Source organism: Haliotis rubra, unplaced genomic scaffold (assembly GCF_003918875.1).
Source record: "Haliotis rubra isolate DU_JTF1 unplaced genomic scaffold, ASM391887v1 Scf1134, whole genome shotgun sequence".
Taxonomy (NCBI): Eukaryota; Metazoa; Mollusca; class Gastropoda; order Lepetellida; family Haliotidae; genus Haliotis; species Haliotis rubra.
In genome coordinates, this window is record NW_025765042.1 from 202,692 (window position 1) to 223,206 (window position 20,515).

General features: G+C 42.1%; 1 protein-coding gene across 1 annotated transcript in view; it reads left to right on the forward strand.

The window, feature by feature from the left end:
• Positions 1–2,104: 2,104 nt before the first annotated feature.
• LOC124292144 overlaps positions 2,105–20,515 on the forward strand; it is a 57,785-nt gene continuing 39,374 nt past the window's right edge. The window contains exons 1-27 of the mRNA XM_046729196.1: positions 2,105–2,235; positions 2,694–2,738; positions 3,249–3,631; positions 3,779–3,959; positions 4,110–4,148; positions 4,285–4,848; positions 5,107–5,139; positions 5,549–5,677; positions 5,856–5,981; positions 7,084–7,104; positions 7,546–7,663; positions 7,922–8,064; positions 9,410–9,524; positions 12,114–12,253; positions 13,684–13,815; positions 13,990–14,019; positions 14,114–14,228; positions 14,395–14,645; positions 15,085–15,199; positions 15,324–15,595; positions 15,839–15,953; positions 16,249–16,445; positions 16,658–16,772; positions 16,863–17,053; positions 17,206–17,320; positions 17,774–17,961; positions 19,720–19,834. Of these exons, the coding sequence (XP_046585152.1) occupies positions 2,157–2,235; positions 2,694–2,738; positions 3,249–3,631; positions 3,779–3,959; positions 4,110–4,148; positions 4,285–4,848; positions 5,107–5,139; positions 5,549–5,677; positions 5,856–5,981; positions 7,084–7,104; positions 7,546–7,663; positions 7,922–8,064; positions 9,410–9,524; positions 12,114–12,253; positions 13,684–13,815; positions 13,990–14,019; positions 14,114–14,228; positions 14,395–14,645; positions 15,085–15,199; positions 15,324–15,595; positions 15,839–15,953; positions 16,249–16,445; positions 16,658–16,772; positions 16,863–17,053; positions 17,206–17,320; positions 17,774–17,961; positions 19,720–19,834 (4,067 nt within the window). The 5' untranslated portion in view covers positions 2,105–2,156. The remainder of the gene's footprint in view (positions 2,236–2,693; positions 2,739–3,248; positions 3,632–3,778; positions 3,960–4,109; positions 4,149–4,284; positions 4,849–5,106; positions 5,140–5,548; positions 5,678–5,855; positions 5,982–7,083; positions 7,105–7,545; positions 7,664–7,921; positions 8,065–9,409; positions 9,525–12,113; positions 12,254–13,683; positions 13,816–13,989; positions 14,020–14,113; positions 14,229–14,394; positions 14,646–15,084; positions 15,200–15,323; positions 15,596–15,838; positions 15,954–16,248; positions 16,446–16,657; positions 16,773–16,862; positions 17,054–17,205; positions 17,321–17,773; positions 17,962–19,719; positions 19,835–20,515) is intronic.

Sequence of the window (20,515 nt, forward strand, 5' to 3'; positions counted from 1 at the left end):
TACACCGTCCGTGAGAGTCAAATAAACCAGGTCTAATCAGGTTTCATGGTCACCTGTAATGAGGGTCAAGCATAAAGCACACAAGATAAAGTAAATGGACGGGTCCGTGTACACACTCAGTCATACACGATTGGGTAGAAAGATGGGTCCGTGTACACACTCAGTCATACAAGATTGGGTAGAAAGATGGGTCCGTTTACACACTCAGTCATACATGATTGGGTAGAAAGACGGGTACTTGTACACACTCAGTCATACAAGATTGGGTAGAAAGACGGGTCCGAATACACATGCAGTCATACAAGATTGGATAGAAAGGCAGGCCTATGTACACATACAGTCATACAAGATTGGATAGAAAGGCGGGTACTTGTACACATACGGTCATACAAGATTGGGTAGAAAGACGGGTCCGAATACACACGCAGTCATACAAGACTGGGTAGAAAGCCAGGTACGTGTACACATACAGTCATACAAGATTGGGTAGGGAGTGAGTGAGTCTAGTTTTACGCCGCTTTTAGCAATATTCCAGACACATCATGGCGGGGGACACCAGAAATGGGCTTCACACAATGTAACCATGTGGGGAATCAAACCCGGGTCTTCAGCGTGACGAGTGAACGCTTTAACCACTAGGCTACCCCGCCGCCCCCAAGATTGGGTAGAAAGACGGGCCCATGTACACATGCAGTCATACCAGATTGGGTAGAAGGACGGGCCCATGTACACATGCAGTCATACAAGATTGGGTAGAAAGACGGGCCCATGTACACATGCAGTCATACAAGATTGCGTAGAAAGACGGGCCCATGTACACATGCAGTCATACAAGATTGGGTAGAAAGACGGGCCCATGGACACATGCAGTCATACAAGATTGGGTAGAAAGACGGGCCCATGTACACATGCAGTCATACAAGATTGCGTAGAAAGACGGGCCCATGTACACATGCAGTCATACAAGATTGTGTAGAAAGACGGGCCCATGGACACATGCAGTCATACAAGATTGGGTAGAAAGACGGGCCCATGTACACATGCAGTCATACAAGATTGCGTAGAAAGACGGGCCCATGTACACATGCAGTCATACAAGATTGGGTAGAAAGACGGGCCCATGTACACATGCAGTCATACAAGATTGGGTAGAAAGACGGGCCCATGGACATGCAGATTCATACAAGATTGGGTAGAAAGACGGGCCCATCTACACATGCAGTCATACAAGATTGGTAGAAAGACGGGCCCATCTACACATGCAGTCATACAAGATTGGGTAGAAAGACGGGCCCATACACATGCAGTCATACAAGACACGGGCCCAGTACACATGCAGTCATACAAGATTGGGTAGAAAGACGGGCCCATGTACACATGCAGTCATACAAGATTGTGTAGAAAGACGGGCCCATGTACACATGCAGTCATACAAGATTGGGTAGAAAGACGGGCCCATGTACACATGCAGTCATACAAGATTGGGTAGAAAGACGGGCCCATGTACACATGCAACGAGAGTGAAGCAAATCTTTAATCAGACACGTTGTACCAGATAGAATGGCACCTGCAATGAAGGTCAAGTAAAGCTGAGATTGTCATACATAACATAATATTAGGTTGTAGTTTGCACATAGCATAACATTTCTCCTTTGGAGAATGATACAGTATAATCAGAAATCTTAAGGACCCTGGTATAAATTTGTGTTAATCAAGAAGATTTGGGTACGTAACGATAAACGGGATGCGAGGACAAAATTAGATTTACGACTATGTACATGCAACTCGTTGTCGTGACATAAGATGACATAAGAAAACATCAACAGTGTGTGTGTGTGTGTGTGTCTGTGTCTGTGTCTGTACACACACATAACATAATATTAGGTTGTACATATACACACATACATATACATTTGCGTATATGAACATTTACAGATATCTTATCATCGTAGATAATGAAGTCGGCTAAAACAAAAGTTTTAGACATATTAGTAGGTTGTGGGCGTGGAATACGACAGGTTTCCGCAGTTTGGGTCAGGTTATGTCACATTTCATGATATAAACTTACCTAAGGATTGGACAGACATATCACATGACTTTGTGTATATAAGCCTGTGTCCACCGTTCCTCTATGATGTAGCTAGCGTTATACAGCCATGTGGAACCGCCTGTGCTTCATCCTGGCGGTCCTTGCCGCCATACAAGCTACAGCAGTCAGAAAGAAGAACTTCAGAGGTAAGACATGTTTGTTTATGAAATTGTTTTCAGCAACTGTTCACGCCGTTTGTGTTTTTCAAGACCCCAGATCCGAGTGAACGTTTGGCCTCACCCCAGTTCAAGTTTACCTTTAACGCCTGCATCCACTTTTTCAGAAACATGAGGTAGTTAGTGTCTTACCTTCTATCACTGCCCACCTACTAATATAAACTGCTCATTTGACAGTGACAGATGTAAACAGTCACTTTGACCTTATTGAAGGATGGAAGCACCTTGACCACCTGCCCCAAACAGACCGTTTAAACCAAAAATACAACATACGTTGATGTCAGACACATTTTACTGTGATGAGTCTTGCTCACATAATATCGGAACATTAGTGTATAAAGCAATAGCAATTGTTGTGTGAACATCATAGCTTGGAACTCCTAGGTTGTATATCTGCATTTAGTGACAGCCTCACCTGCATGTTTCAGCCAAACGACAGGCGTACTACAACAGCGGCATTAGCGGGAACTATGGTAAGTACTTGTGTATCTATACATGTAAGGAGACAGCAGTGTATACACGTATGTAACATTGTCGTGAGGTTTGTAGTATCCCCTACATGATGTCGGTATATATGCTGGTACACGGGTCCCTATGGTGGCTCAAATCGCTACATTCAGCTGAACAGATAGTAGAAGCTGCATGACCGATACCGATTGTATACCCCGTGTATAACGCCACTCGCTGGTATGACGTAGCCAGGGTGGACGGGGAATTATCACTACATAATGAATTAATGCGGTACATGTTTAAACTCTGAGACAACGATTTCTCCAAGGCATCGTGCACCTTTCAAATCATCCATTACCCACATCTCAAATAGTATCTGTAAAGTGTTTCTTTTCCCACGAAATATTGAATAACTTTTTGACTGCTGTGTAAATCCTGTTTCCCATAGAATCTGTAATCAGATAATCAACTGTGTATAGTATGGGTCTCCAACAAAGTCTTTTATTACATTTATTGCTACTGTGTTCCCCCAGTGTGGAAAACTCCTGTGGATGTGGAATTTGTCCTCGATTCTTCGGACAGTGTGGGGGCAGACAACTTCCGGTATATGATCCAATACGTGCAGAACCTCGTCCGTCACTGGGACATAGGCCCGCAACGCGTACAGGTGGGCGTGGTTACCTATGGTAATGGCGCCAGAAACCAGTTCTACCTCAACAACTACCAGACAGGGGCGCAGCTAGTCAACGCCATTGGAAACATCCAGTATCAGAGTGGAGCTGCAGATCTGGGGAATGCTTTCAGATTCGCCTATGGAGATGCCTTCACCAGCCAACATGGATCACGTGATCATGTGCCACATGTCATAGTACACATTGGCAATGGTGTGTCCAGTAACAAAGCCTTCACCCTGCAGGTACAGTCATTCTTTGTAACAGATGGAACATGTCAGTATTATTACTAATCTGATCAAGACAAATGTTCACAGACAGAATTCTGAACGAGGTATGTCTGGTTAGCTGTGTTCAAGTTGACTTTAATCATAACATGACTGGCATTGCAGGAGGCCCAGGCGGCCCGGGATCATGGTATAACCATCTACAACGTTGCTGTTGGAAGTGGTGTAGATAACAACGAGGTTCAAAATATCGCCACAAACCCAGCCTCGAGATATCTGCTACACGCTGACACCTACCAGTCACTAGACACGCTCGTCAACCCACTGGCAACAAAGATCGAGAACGGTAGAGGCTGAAAATGTTGCTAATTCGTTTCTCGCTTGGCTTCCTTGAATTTCTTAAAACAAATCCTGCATTCAAAAAAATAAGTTCATCGAAACATAAATATACAGAACGTCTGTTGTGTTAATGTTCGTCTGTATGGCTTTGTTTCAGAGGTTCCTGGGTCCAACACAATGCTACCTCAAGCTAACGGTGTGTATGGCGAAGTACTTTCAAATATTGTTAAACAAATTAGACAAATATAATGAAAAGTAAAAAGAGTTTTAAGTTAAAGATACTTAGCAACAACCCTAACTGAAACAACTTGTAACTACTTCCAAACTAACAGGCTGTCTGCAGAAGGCGGATCTGGTTTTCATGATCGATTCCTCCTCCAACGTTGGCGATGCTCAACATCAGCAGCTGGAACAGTTCCTGAAGGACTTCATAATAAGACTACCAATCGGCAAGGACAAAGTGCAGGTTGGTCTGGTTCAGTACAGCAGTCACCCAGCAGATGGCTTCCCTCTCAACATGTACACCGACAGGATGGACCTCTTGAAGGCCGTGGACACACTACGCTATATGGGTGGTGGAACAAACACTGCTGACGCCCTCAAGTACATGAGGGAACAAGCCTTCTCGTCAGTATCTGGGGCAAGGACTGATGTTCCTAGAATCGGCATAATTATAACCAACGGACATTCTTCTAACCCAACGGCAACCACCACTGAAGCTGACAAAGCTCGATCTAGCGATATAGGACTAATTGGGGTCGGAGTGGGCTCTGGCGTCGATCTGAATGAGTTGTACAACATTGCTGACAACCCTCATACAACTAACACCTTCACCATCAGTGACAACGACCAGATGCAAAATTCCATACCACAGATTCTAAATGCAGCATGTAACAGTAAGTTTGTATATTTACGTTGTGGTACATCATGTCATGACGCGTCAAGAAGAATCATGAACACATTATTACCGTTCAGGAAAATGAAACATATGCTATCAAGATGCAGGCAATGGTGTTCCGTGCGCATCAGTTGCTAACCAACTTACGGTTTGTTCTTTTGTAATAGCACGACATCTTACAGACGCATAAACTTTACAATATGTTAGCACACATTCATAGAGTAGCTGCGTGATTCACAGTGCATGTTTGTTTCAGTGAATCGGATGCTTCCCGGCCACACAGGACAGGGTAGGTATCTTTTCCGTCAGAATCTAAAGCTCAGCTTCCTCTTCCTTAAGGACTATAGAAAGAAAGAAAAAGGAAAACATGAGATTTATGTGTTTAGTGATGTCTGTCACAATTTAAAGGCTATGGAATACAAAGTATATCTAAATGTAGTCTACTTGAATACTTGCTTAGATTTATTATATATTAGCAAGGATTGGGGTAATCTGACAGATTCTATCGCTTTGCCAACACAATATGCGAATGATAAATTATTCATGGAAACAACTTATATATTTTCATAATGCGTGTCGCGTTTAGTTAATTTAAACAGAAATAAAGATTAAAAAGCGAAGTTCTGTTTAGGCACTGTTTAAGTGGTGTGAATGTAACTTGTAGGGGGCGCTCCAACAGGTAATATCTATGTTGACAGGGGTTACACATCTCCCAGACACATGTCAGGACAAGCTAACCAACTGCGACGAGTATGAAGAGAGTGCGTGTGTTGATTATAAGCCTTGGGCCACAGAGAACTGCGCTAGATTCTGCAAGATCTGTACACGTAAGTCATGTGAATAATTCATAACCTAAAATATATATCCTCATTTTTACTTTATCTGATAATAACGCCTAACTTTATACACAGTCATCGGATAGTGCAATAAGAAATTGTGTTGCCAACGGAGAGAGTTACTAAAAGCAGGTGTTGCATATTAATGCTCGTCAATGTATGCCAACAGCCCTGTACACCGTCACTGAGGAGTGCAAAGACTCGTTGGACAACTGCAAGATGTACGGAGCCGACGTGTGTCAGAAATTCGCCCCCTGGGCACACACCAACTGTCGTCAGTACTGCGGATTCTGTGGTTAGTTGTTCATCCTAACCAGTATCAGGCAGTGAGAGTATGAATAGCGAACTCACCACATTTCAGCAGGAACCCATCTATCAACATACACACACATATTAAATACATGGCAGTATCTACATACACATATAACGGGTATGACACTATCTACATACATATATAACGGGTATGACACTATCTACATACATATATAACGGGTATGACACTATCTACATACATATATAACGGGTATGACACTATCTACATACATATATAACGGGTATGATACTATCTATATATATATATATATATAACGGGCATGACACTATCTACATACATATAGAACAGGTATGACACTATCTACATACATATATAACGGGTATGACACTATCTACATACATATATAACGGGTATGATACTATCTATATATATATATATATAACGGGCATGACACTATCTACATACATATATAACGGGTATGACACTATCTATATACATATATAACGGGTATGACACTATCTATATATATATATATATAACGGGTATGACACTATCTACATACATATATAACGGGTATGACACTATCTACATACATATATAACGGGTATGACACTATCTACATACATATATAACGGGTATGACACTATCTATCTATATATATATATATATATATAACGGGTATGACACTATCTACATACATATATATAACGGGTATGACACTATCTACATACATATATAACGGGTATGACACTATCTACATACATATATAACGGGTATGACACTATCTATATATATAACGGGTATGACACTATCTACATACATATATAACGGGTATGACACTATCTACATACATATATAACGGGTATGACACTATCTATATACATATATAACGGGTATGACACTATATATATATATATAACGGGTATGACACTATCTACATACATATATAACGGGTATGACACTATCTTCATACATATATAATGGGTATGACACTATCTTCATACACATATAAACTGTATATATAGCGGACCTGTACATAGAAACATATACTTTGTGCGGTTTTCCGTGATTTGGAGTGACAACAGTGACGACAGTGACTGAACAAAGTCTGTTTGTGTTGCAGCTGACGCATCATCAGGATTCTGTGAGTAGCTGCATGTATTTTTTCTTTTCCAGTAAACATAATTGAATATACGTTTACGTACTGTGTTTAGAAACGTTTGTGTAACGTTCTACCGCTTGTTGTGTTTCATTAGTTTCCCCGTCAAGCGATCCTTTATATTCATTCACAATGACTAAGTTACCGTTGGGTACCCGTTTTCAATCTCACTATTGATATAGATCAACGTACGTCGAGTAAGGTATACAAAACATTCCCGATTACATTACCTATCTTTTTCAAATGTGTGATATATAATGCCGAGGGCGACGTGTATTATCCGTTAAAATGATATTCAGTGTTGTGTTCACGTTGATGTTAGAGACCATTTCGGAAAATAGTAAGAGCGCGGCGGGAGAAAACATCTTGTGATATTGATTGTTGTGACGAGCCAGGACATGAACTAACACTGTTGTATTTTGTCAGATGGTCAATGTTTCTACAAGGGCAAAGTGTACAAGCAGGGCGATAGATGGGACGATGGTTGCGACTATGAATGTGTGTGTGAGAGCGGCAACACTGGGAAATACCGCTGCTATAACAAGTATGTATAAGACGAAGACATAAGCTGGGTAAAAGGTCAATAAGCACATCTCTTTTGCAGTGGACCTCTCACTGTGTGTCAGAGAAGCGGCTCACAATCTCTAGTGGATGGTCCATCGCAACATCACGTTATCACATTACTGACTCATTGTTGCATTTTGAAGTAAACCTATGGATTCATGAGAGTAGAATGATCTGCATATAAGCTCCTTTGTCCAGTCCTGGAGGAATTAAACACGTGTACACTACCTTCGTGCAGGTGCCCTATATATAACGATTTGCCGAGCCAGTGCACGCTCGTGGTCACCCCGGGTCAATGCTGCCTCAAGCCCGTGTGCAACTTTCAGCAGAAGGTCACGACCAACACTGGATCAGGGATTGGCAAAACACCAACTGGAATCAGTGAGTGTGACCATACAATTTTCTTATCATCATCAGACATTAAGCTGGAACCACCATTTCCAGAAAGACATCACAGAGAGAATTTACACAGGTTGCAAAACCTTTACTCTATACGTAAACATTGCAAAGTTTTGAACAGTGAATAGATCAGTTGAAGCCATCAACATTTTGGATCGAATCGACGCCCTATTTACTTGGCAATGGAGGTAGTGTCAGTTTGAAACTGGTTACAACAATATCTTAACTGGCGAATTTCAGACCTATCTATTATTGATATATGAGTATGTTTCACAGGGTTGACTTTCTACGTGATGATAGTAGAGAGAGATCTTCAGTTGGTCTCCCCATTACCACAGTCAAACAATAATGAACTATCACAGCTTTTAACAAAACGTGCTCTTTCCATAAACAGCACGTAAACTGTACATATACTTGATGGCATTCTCTTAAAACACTATAATTTCATTTCTATGACTGCTTCTTGCATATATACCCCTTAGATTTAGATTTCTCGATGGCAAACATGTATGTAAATTCCAAATGATAAATTTGTTGAATTCACAAAATAGATGTACCGCTTAAGCAATAGCTAAATTTCTGAAATGTGTATTCTCCAAGAATGTTTGAGACAGTATTTAGATATAGGTTTTCTATTTTCTTACCACGTGACAACAAAAGTGTTGTAACAACAATTGTAACATGGGCCAGTTGGCCAATATTACTGAATAAAATCTGTCTATCTGTCTGTCCTTACATGCAAACATTTGGGGAATGCAAGTTATCTCAAGACGCTTTTGAAACATCAGTACGTGTCAGCATCCCATTCATAGGCAAAAACATCTCACCTCAATACCATGCCAATAAGAACAACGAGACCTGTAAAAAAAAATGGTGCAGCTTTGTACCCTGAACACAATATTATTTTGTTTGTAATGCAATATTTGAGAACAGAAAGGGATTCATCACACAACCGTGTCTAAGATCTACTTATAACATTTAGAAAATTGCTGTTAGCCTTGACGTATCCCTTTACACAAATCTAAATGAACTGATACTTTAGAAAAAACCAAATTTAGATCTGTCTCCCACATATACCAAACCTCTAAACAAATGCATCATAAAACCATGTGATTTTAGACATCAGTTGACCAATGTAGAGTATCAGCTATTGTGCTATAACCTGTTTGGAATTCAGTTTGTGATCTGCTAATTTTATCATAAAACGTTGCATAAGAGAATATAAAATGACGTTTGAGCACTAATAGATGGCTTTGTTTGAATCCCATGTCTTTCTCCTGCCTGACTTCATATGTCAAACGTGTGACAATGTATGACCAATTCACAGGTGTGTGCGTGTACGATGGTAAACAGTATTATCAAGACGAAAGTTGGGAGGTTGGCTGTGACTTCAAATGTAGCTGCATCAACGCTCAACAAGGGGTTTACAGCTGCCAGTCTTAGTAAGTATTACTAAACCACACCCAACAAGGGGTTTACAGCTGCCAGTCTTAGTAAATATTACTATACCACGCTCAACAAGGGGTTTACAGCTACCAGTCTTAGTATTACTATACCACGCTCAACAAGGGGTTTACAGCTGCCAGTCTTAGTAAGTGTTACTAAACCACGCTCAACAAGGGGTTTACAGCTACCAGTCTTAGTATTACTAAACCACGCCCAACAAGGAGTTTACAGCTGCCATTCTTAGTAAGTATTACTAAACCACGCTCAACAAGGGGATTACAGCTGCCAGTCTTAGTATTACTAAACCACGCTCAACAAGGGGTTTACAGCTGCCAGTCTTAGTACGTATTACTAAACCACGCTCAACAAGGGGTTTACAGCTGCCATTCTTAGTAAGTGTTACTAAACCACGCTCAACAAGGGGTTTACAGCTGCCAGTCTTAGTATTACTAAACCACGCTCAACAAGGGGTTTACAGCTACCAGTCTTAGTATTACTATACCACGCTCAACGAGGGGTTTACAGCTACCAGTCTTAGTATTACTATACCACGCTCAACAAGGAGTTTACAGCTGCCATTCTTAGTAAGTATTACTAAACCACGCTCAACAAGGGGATTACAGCTGCCAGTCTTAGTATTACTAAACCACGCTCAACAAGGGGTTTACAGCTGCCATTCTTAGTAAGTATTACTAAACCACGCTCAACAAGGGGTTTACAGCTACCAGTCTTAGTATTACTAAACCACGCCCAACAAGGAGTTTACAGCTGCCATTCTTAGTAAGTATTACTAAACCACGCTCAACAAGGGGATTACAGCTGCCAGTCTTAGTATTACTAAACCACGCTCAACAAGGGGTTTACAGCTGCCAGTCTTAGTAAGTATTACTAAACCACGCTCAACAAGGGGTTTACAGCTGCCATTCTTAGTAAGTGTTACTAAACCACGCTCAACAAGGGGTTTACAGCTGCCAGTCTTAGTATTACTAAACCACGCTCAACAAGGGGTTTACAGCTACCAGTCTTAGTATTACTAAACCACGCTCAACAAGGGGTTTACAGCTACCAGTCTTAGTATTACTAAACCACGCTCAACAAGGGGTTTACAGCTGCCAGTCTTAGTAAGTATTACTAAACCATTCTCAACAAGGGGTTTACAGCTGCCAGTCTTAGTATTACTATACCACGCTCAACAAGGGGTTTACAGCTGCCAGTCTTAGTATTGCTACACCACGCCCAACAAGAGGTTTACAGCTTCCAGTCTTAGTATTACTATACCACGCTCAACAAGGGGTTTACAGCTGCCAGTCTTAGTATTGCTACACCACGCCCAACAAGGGGTTTACAGCTTCCAGTCTTAGTATTACTATACCACGCTCAACAAGGGGTTTACAGCTGCCAGTCTTAGTAAGTATTACTAAACCACGCTCAACAAGGGGTGTACAGCTGCCATTCTTAGTATGAAGACAAGGGGTTTACAGCTATCAGTCTTAGTATTACTATACCACGCCCAACAAGGGGTTTACAGCTACCAGTCTTAGGATAACTATACCACGCTCAACAAGGGGTTTACAGCTGCCAGTCTTAGTATTACTACACCACGCCCAACAAGGGGTTTACAGCTGCCAGTCTTAGTAAGTATTACTAAACCCCGTTCAACAAGGGGTTTACAGCTGCCAGTCTTAGTAAGTATTACTAAACCACGCTCAACAAGGGGTTTACAGCTACCAGTCTTAGTATTACTATACCACGCTCAACAAGGGGTTTACAGCTGCCAGTCTTAGTATTACTACACCACGCCCAACAAGGGGTTTACACCTACCAGTCTTAGTATTACTATACCACGCTCAACAAGGGGTTTACAGCTACCAGTCTTAGTAAGTATTACTAAACCACGCTCAACAATCACTCGTGCTCTTTGTGAAGTGTGTCAGGGGTTGAAATAACCCATTGCCCGACCCCCGAGTCCAGTGTTTTTTTCTGTCGGGCAAGCAAATTTGTAGATCACACTGTACTGGTGTCCAGTTGACTTTCCAATATTAATTATGTTGTTTATTTAAAAAATCAACAAGAAAACGGCCGGTATAGTGGAAAAATTATCAGGGCAAGTGATTTTACATGTGCCACTGTACCGGAATACACTAGCAATTTTAAAGTTATTTCCACTGAGACAAAACAGCAAGGTATGAAACTCACAAAAATTTCAGCCAGACCACAGGGCTGGTTAGATGTTAAACTTGCCAGCCCTGACCAAAAATTACCTGCAAACACAAAATACTAATTTACTTAGTATAATTAAATTAAAACTAGTAAAATATTGTAAAAACTAATACTGACTTCATATACATGTCTAAATTTTAACCCGACGGTCGGGCACGTCATTTTGAGAATCTGGCAGTCCGTGTTGAAAATAACTCAACCTGGACGGTGGGGCAGGCAGTTATTTCGAACGCTGCAAACAGACACTAACAGATGCCTTAACAGCTGAACACAAACTTGTATATGGCAGAATATAATCAGTAGTCAACAGTCAATTATGTAACTCGAAATAATGCCCAATTCCAGTACCTAACCTGACATTGCAGCTGCCCAACATACAGGAATCTTCCTTCTTCCTGCCATCTGACCAAGGCTCCAGGCATGTGCTGTGAAACACCATCTTGTGACTTCAACCAGCAGGTCGGCAGTTTTTCTGGAAGCGGGGCCACTTCTGGTATCGGCAGTTGTAAGTTACACTTTCATAATCTTCACAGCACATTAATCTAAAACCGCATTTGGACAGATAGTGATAGTGGATAAGGGTTTACTACTACTACTAATAATAATAATTTGGAATGCAAGCTCGATCCAACCTCCAGAAAGAGCAGCTTCAAGACAAACACCGGACTGAGTATAGGTCTCGCTTAAAGAAAATCTGGAGCTCAGAGCTAAATTGTCGAGACAAGGTCAGAGCCATAAAGTGTCTTTGCAAGAGATCCAAATTCTTGACAGCCTGACCGGGAAACGTATGTCTGGCCACAGACCCCACCATCTTTTTCAATAGTGGAGTCTCCATATACTCGGAAGGTTCTTGGTGGTTTCGACTAGGCAGCGCTGTCTATGCTGCATGTAGAGGGGAATGAATGAGTGATGACTTAAATTGTAACAGTGCAGTTTTATCACAAGAGGCAGTTTTACTGAATGAGGAGTAACAGAAGGTCGGTTGGTGTTTGTTGTTTGTTTTTTAACTTATCTTGATAAATGATCATCAAATACTTGCAGTATCCCATTGCCGATCGCCATGCTCAATTATTTTTACAAGATCATATATTTGCTGTATGATTAAAGGTAGTGTTAACACTTACAATATAATGATACTTTATTGAATTAATGCGACATACCCATTGGCGTGACTAAATCATAGGATTCGATCCCCGTGAGTCCAGTGAAACTGGGACAATCTTTATAAATATCCACTATCTTCTCACTTGTCGTTGATAATGGGGCAATACAGGGTCCTACCCCGGTCTTCCTCATGTCCAGCTGTCTTGAACTGTATTCTTTTTTGGCCATCTGGTGCATATTTGTCCATTTTTTTTATATTTCCTTTGTTGTTCTCTGGCAGACTCCGAGGGCGTTAATTTTTGCTGTGATGTCTGCCCAGATTGCTTTTTTCCTTTCGTGGGTAACTGTGCTGCATAGCTTGCTGTTTAATATTGAGATATGTTTCTCAACAAGCTCCGCCAGCAACTGAACTTCAGAGCTGTCGAAAGTTTTGTTTCTGTTACGAAATTTAGTCGGTAACGATGCCATTTTGACAGACGACAGGAAGCAACGCGTACTTGTTTACGTTAGGGAATTGTGGGAAATATTTAGGGGAATCCCCGAAAGTAATGACAACATTAACATTAGGACGTCATTAGTTAATGATACACTAATAAGTGTTTGATACAACCGTTTTTAATGTTGCCATTAACTAATGATACATTAGGATATAATGTATCATTAGGGTTTAATGTTGACATTAGTTAATGAAGCAATGATACAACCGGATCCTGATCATCAGCCTTACCAGGATGACTGAGTCAGGAACAGCCCACCCATCTTTGCTGACATTTTCTAATTATTATCTGTAAAATACAAAGACGGAAACAAGAGCTATGTTGTTTTATTTAGCAACCACGCCCAAAAAAACATCGCCGTGTGAGGATGTCCTACCAAACTGCAACATGTACGACGCGACATCATGCAAGGCACCCTACAGACAGTGGGCTGTTGACAACTGCAAGAAAACATGCAATCTGTGCGGTCAGTTTTACAATGATTTATGGCAGGTGCTGTCTCCCGCTGTCATAGACCAAGCCGCGTAAAACCAGTTTCATTCACTCACTCTTGAAATATAAATCTCTAGAGATTTAATCATAATTTATACTGTGTGTGTATATTTTCAAACAATGACAGGACGTTCACTGTTTATTTCAGAAAACGGACTCACTAAGCCGGGACCAAATGGTAGGTAACAGTTTTCACAATCACGATTCAAAGTAATAATTAGTGTGATCCAAGTACACTCGATCGGATTCACCCCGAATACTCTCAATTTCAGATGTGTGTATCTACGACGGGAACACCTACCACCAGGGGGAAGCCTGGCGAGTCTCCTGTGATCTGGAGTGTGTGTGTGAACAAGCAACATTTGGATACTACAGATGTAGTAATAAGTACGTAAATGTTACATGAAGGTTGTTCTGTGGTGATGTGTAGTGGCACATCAGCAGGAGCGAAACATTCTACTACCAGTTATTATACCAGTACCATTCTACTTCACTGTACTACTAAATTGGTTTGAGAGAACTGATCTGAATGCCATGGTGCATCTACCTGCAGGTGCCCGACCTACAACAACATTCCCAATGGTTGTTACACCAAGAAGAAGGCCGGGGATTGCTGCGAGACTGTTGTGTGTGACAGAGGCACTTTTGTTCCCTCCACTACTAACCTCAAATCCATCGGAAACGGAGGGGGAATTATAGTGACTGGTTTAGGTGGATCCCAGATTAACGTCCCCCCTACCTTCCCCAGTGGTGCCACACCTGGCCCGGGAACGGGCGGGACCGGCATGCAGGCTCCTACACTCAGTAAGTGAGGGGATGTAGTTTGTTTGTTGTCTATCTCAGCACTATTGCAGCCATATGACAGCGGTCTGTTATTAATTAACCAATGGACCAATTAAGCCAGTGATTGACATTATGAACATCTGTAGCGTAGCAATTTAGATACGACGACATGTGTGAACCAAGTCAGCGAACCTTACCACCCGATTCCGTTAGTCAAGCATGGGTTGCTCGATTCTAACTTGGATCTTTATGGATGACTGGATACAACAAATTGTTGCTAAATGTTACACGGTAGTCAAATAAACCATCACTACTTAGGGACAACTTTAACACTAAACTTACAAGTATTCATAAAACCAAGTCGGTTGCAACATTTGACTTTCCTGACGCATCTTATAAATGTGCTCCCTGGCATATACCTCTATCATCAGCAAGTATCATTGGACTGATTTTACTTCAGATGGTTGTCTGTACAGCGGCAATCTGTACGTGCAGGGACAACAGTGGACGGATGGCTGCCAGCAGACTTGTGTCTGTACTGACGCCACAAAGGGGCTTTATAGCTGTAGAGCCAGGTAAGTGTGGTAGGGTAGCTTCAAGTAAACTACTACATCGAGACCTCCAATTGTTGGAATAGTACCTATTATTCTCACGTCATATAATGCATAGCCGCCTCTACAAAATCACTGTTTTTTGCAGATGTCCTACATATCAAGGCATACCTCAAAACTGCATTATGAAAGCTGACCCGAATGACCCATGTTGTAAGATTCCAAACTGTAACCCTCTGGCCGGCCAACTGCCAATCCCAGTGTACGGACCAAACGTTCAGAACATAGGAGCCGTGCAGCCTCCAAGTATTGGCGACCTTATCACCGGCACCTTCACTGTGAAGCACACTATCAACTTCAATGGTGGCACAGTAGCGCCACCCACAGCGCCGTCAGTGTTACCCTCTGGAACTGGAATAGGTACATTGACCGTCCTACTGACCTCAAACAAGGTCTCTTTTTGAAGTATATAGTCTTTATAGTTTACATCATTCCATGTGTATCTAACTGTAAGGCATCACACGGGTATACATGTGTCTGCAGTGTACAGCTTCACACGGGTATACATGTGTCTGCAGTGTACAGCTTCACACGAGTATACATGTGTCTGCGGTGTACAGCTTCACACGGGTATATATCTGTATCGCATGTGTGTATTTGCAGGGTACTGTGAGTACAAAGGACAGCGGTACACCCAGGGTCAGGCATGGCAGGACGGATGTAATTACAACTGTGTCTGCCAGGACGCCTCTATCGGGAAATGGAAGTGTAACGACAGGTAAGATACAAACACAAACTGTGACTGAAACGTTACGTGGTAGATACTGCATGTCAACTGGAAGGATGTGCTTGTTATGTAAGGCTCAATATGTCCCTTTCTAGTGGTGATGGTGTTAGGTCCTTTTGGCTAGGAAACAAATATATTTGAAGAAAAAGAGTAAGTTTATATTTTAAATGTTTGAGAGCTATGTATCCCTGTATTGAAGGAACATATCTTTATTTCCACAACTGGCTTTGTATAAAGCGACATGTCATAGTTTATGTAAAACGAGTGACCTTTACGCTTTCTGCAGGTGTCTGAAGTATGAGAATCTGCCAAAACCTTACTGCATTCTGATCCAAGACAAGGATAACCCCTGCTGTAAGGTACCTCACTGTGATTTCACCGGCAAATACGGGGATTTCTTTGGTTCACTGACTCCTCCTCCAGTCACCCAGCCGAGGACGCAATACCCACCGACATTCCCAGTGATCACCACGCCTGCCCCAGGTCTGCACCACCCAAACAACCCTGTAACTCCAGCTACCTAGCATGGCACGCTGCTGCCTGTATTTCTTCAAATCAATTTTCAAATGGCCTTTGTGTCCTCAAAATATGTGTGTGTCGTTGTTTCGTATGACAAGCTCTATAAACACAAGATGTTCAGTAGAATGGAGTCCAATATCATTCTTTTTCTCACGCTGTCGTATTCATTTTTGTAGCGTTTTGTGACTACAAAGGCCAAAAGTACAACCAAGGACAGATGTGGTATGATGCTTGCAGCTTTAAATGTACTTGTGACAACGCCCGAGCTGGTTACTACAGATGTGTCAACAGGTGAGCTTGTGACGATAGTTATTTTCATCGGTAATGAAGTGTGGTGCCATACCATCTCCTGACACTGATCATGACCCCGATGTACTGCAGATGCCCGCAGTATGACAACGTACCCGCAGATTGCACTATGATGTCCGACCCACAGGATCCCATGTGCTGCAAGGTCCCTAAATGTATCTTCACCCCAACCTCCGGTGGGACGTCTGGCCAAGGCAACATACCTACACTCAGCCCGGGTCATTTCATCAACCAGAAGCCTGGCGGCAACCCATCGGGCGTCGGTCAGTGTACAATTTAACAAAGACACCTTTCCAATATTCTGCCTGTTTTTCCAATCATAATTTTCCAAATGTTTCAGTAAGTCACCGTTGAACTGTATAAGGCGAAAATAAGGTGCTTTCGGTATTACATGTGTAATTGTGTTTCACGTCAGGCTACTGTGAATACCAGGGCAAACGGTATCAACAAGGTGACAAATGGCTAGATGGCTGCCAGCTCAAGTGCGAGTGCCAAGACGAAGACAGTGGTCTGTACAAGTGCACTGAGAGGTAAAGAACTTTTGGGAATTAGATTGAAATTCCAACCCTTAAAATCCATATTGAAACATTGGCCAAAGACAGAGGTACACATTTATGATACACATTGTTAGTGGCGGGATTTGTTTTTCACCAACAAATTAAATTTGTGGAGATGCATGAGTTTAACTTGTGCACGCATTGTGACGGATTAACATTTAACGTCGTGATGCTAAGCAAACATCCAGCATACGTATTTTGAAGCAATAGCCAGCATCATTCCTGCCGACAAGGAATAGGCAACACACACGCAATCTTTCATGGAAGCATCATGTTTATAGGGTTCTTAAGGTCATGAGGCTCTCTTTGATGTTATGACTGTGACACAATTCAACGAAAGCGTCTTGTACACAGTGCCCTCATTAAGTGTTTCCATTCAAATAACATAGATATTCAGTTGCAGTGACAGTTGCCTATATATTCCAGATGTCCTCGCTATGCTGATATGCCGCCACAGTGCAAGCTTATCCCAGATTTTACCGACCCATGCTGCCAGAAGCCTTCTTGTGACTTTTCGGGTACTTCTGGGTCTCTGTCAGGCCATGGTGACCTCAAGACCCCAGCCCCAGGGTACTTCACCCCTTCCCCCGGCTACACAGGAACCCCTATACCAGGTACTCACACATGGTACAATATCTCAACCCCCAATTACACAGGTACACCTATACCAGGTACTCAAACATGGTACAATATCTCAACCCCCAATTACACAGGTACACCCATACCAGGTACTCACACATGGTACAATTTCTCAACCCCCAATTACACAGGTACACCCATACCAGGTACTCACACATGGTACAATTTCTCAATCCCCAATTACACAGGAACCCCCATACCAGGTACTCACACATGGTACAATTTCTCAATCCCCAATTACACAGGAACCCTATACCAGGTACTCACACATGGTACAATTTCTCAATCCCCAATTACACAGGTACACCTATACCAGGTACTCACACATGGTACAATTTCTCAATCCCCAATTACACAGGAACCCCTATACCAGGTACTCACACATGGTACAATTTCTCAATCCCCAATTACACAGGTACACCTATACCAGGTACTCACACATGGTACAATTTCTCAATCCCCAATTACACAGGAACCCCCATACCAGGTACTCACACATGGTACAATTTCTCAACCCCAATTACACAGGTACACCCATACCAGGTACTCACACATGGTACAATTTCTCAATCCCCAATTACACAGGAACCCCTATACCAGGTACTCACACATGGTACAATTTCTCAATCCCCAATTACACAGGAACCCCTATACCAGGTACTCACACATGGTACAATTTCTCAATCCCCAATTACACAGGAACCCCTATACCAGGTACTCACACATGGTACAATTTCTCAATCCCCAATTACACAGGAACCCCTATACCAGGTACTCACACATGGTACAATTTCTCAACCCCCAATTACACAGGTACACCCATACCAGGTACTCACACATGGTACAATTTCTCAACCCCAATTACACAGGTACACCCATACCAGGTACTCACACATGGTACAATTTCTCAATCCCCAATTACAGGAACCCCACCAGGAACCCCTATACCAGGTACTCACACATGGTACAATTTCTCAATCCCCAATTACACAGGAACCCCTATACCAGGTACTCACACATGGTACAATTTCTCAATCCCCAATTACACAGGAACCCCTATACCAGGTACTCACACATGGTACAATTTCTCAATCCCAATTACACAGGAACCCCATACCAGGTACTCACACATGGTACAATTTCTCAATCCCCAATTACACAGGAACCCCTATACCAGGTACTCACACATGGTACAATTTCTCAACCCCCAATTACACAGGTACACCCATACCAGGTACTCACACATGGTACAATTTCTCAATCCCCAATTACACAGGTACACCCATACCAGGTACTCACACATGGTACAATTTCTCAATCCCCAATTACACAGGAACCCCCATACCAGGTACTCACACATGGTACAATTTCTCAATCCCCAATTACACAGGACACCCTATACCAGGTACTCACACATGGTACAATTTCTCAATCCCCAATTACACAGGAACCCCATACCAGGTACTCACACATGGTACAATTTCTCAATCCCCAATTACACAGGAACCCCCATACCAGGTACTCACACATGGTACAATTTCTCAATCCCCAATTACACAGGAACCCCTATACCAGGTACTCACACATGGTACAATTTCTCAATCCCCAATTACACAGGAACCCCATAACAACCTACTCGGACAGGCAAGAAGATCGTAAATGTGGGTTTTATTCGATACATAAGTACTTTGAGAGATGTGGGTACAGAACTCTTCTGTCATTCTGCTTTGCAGCCTACTGTGTATACAGTGGTGCCAAGTTCTTCCAGGGCGACACATGGAATGATGGCTGTGACAAGCGATGTCGCTGTGAAGATTCTGTGAAGGGTCTCTACGTCTGCAATGACAGGTCAGAAACCCATCTATGAGTTCAATCGGAATGTGAAAATATGTATCTTATTCAAGAGGAGATTATTTCATCTATAGTTTGAAGATGATCTTAAAGAACACATTTGTCAAAAAAGTTGACATATTTGTTGAAGGCGTTAATATCGTCAGCAGGATGTCGTGGCTGTCCTAGAAGGTCCAACTAAAAGAGTTATGCTTCCTTCTTTTCTAAGACTGACTGACTGACTGACTGACTGACTGAGTTTGGTTTTACGCCGCTTTTAGCAATATTCCAGCACCATCACTGCGGGGAACACCAGAAATGGGCTTCACACATTGTACCCATGTGGGGATTCGAACCCGGGTCTTCGGCGTGACGAGCCAACGCTTTAACCACTAGGCTAACCCACCGCCCCTCTTTTCTAAGAATCTGTGCGTGTTTTAAAGCGGAATATTGATCAGAATGGCAAAGCTGAATGTCATGAGATTATAAATGACGAAGAAGTTTTAAAGGAGAATACGAAGAGCATGTTTTTCACAAAGTAAACAAGACGTTTATGGTCCTAACCATGCATCTGTGCACATTAATATTCAAATTCTCATTTTTTGGAACTCATTTCCATCCTCATTAACAGTCAATAAACAAAATTGATGTCAACTTTATGTTAACTGTAGAAAAGGAATGCACCATCATTGTGTCAAC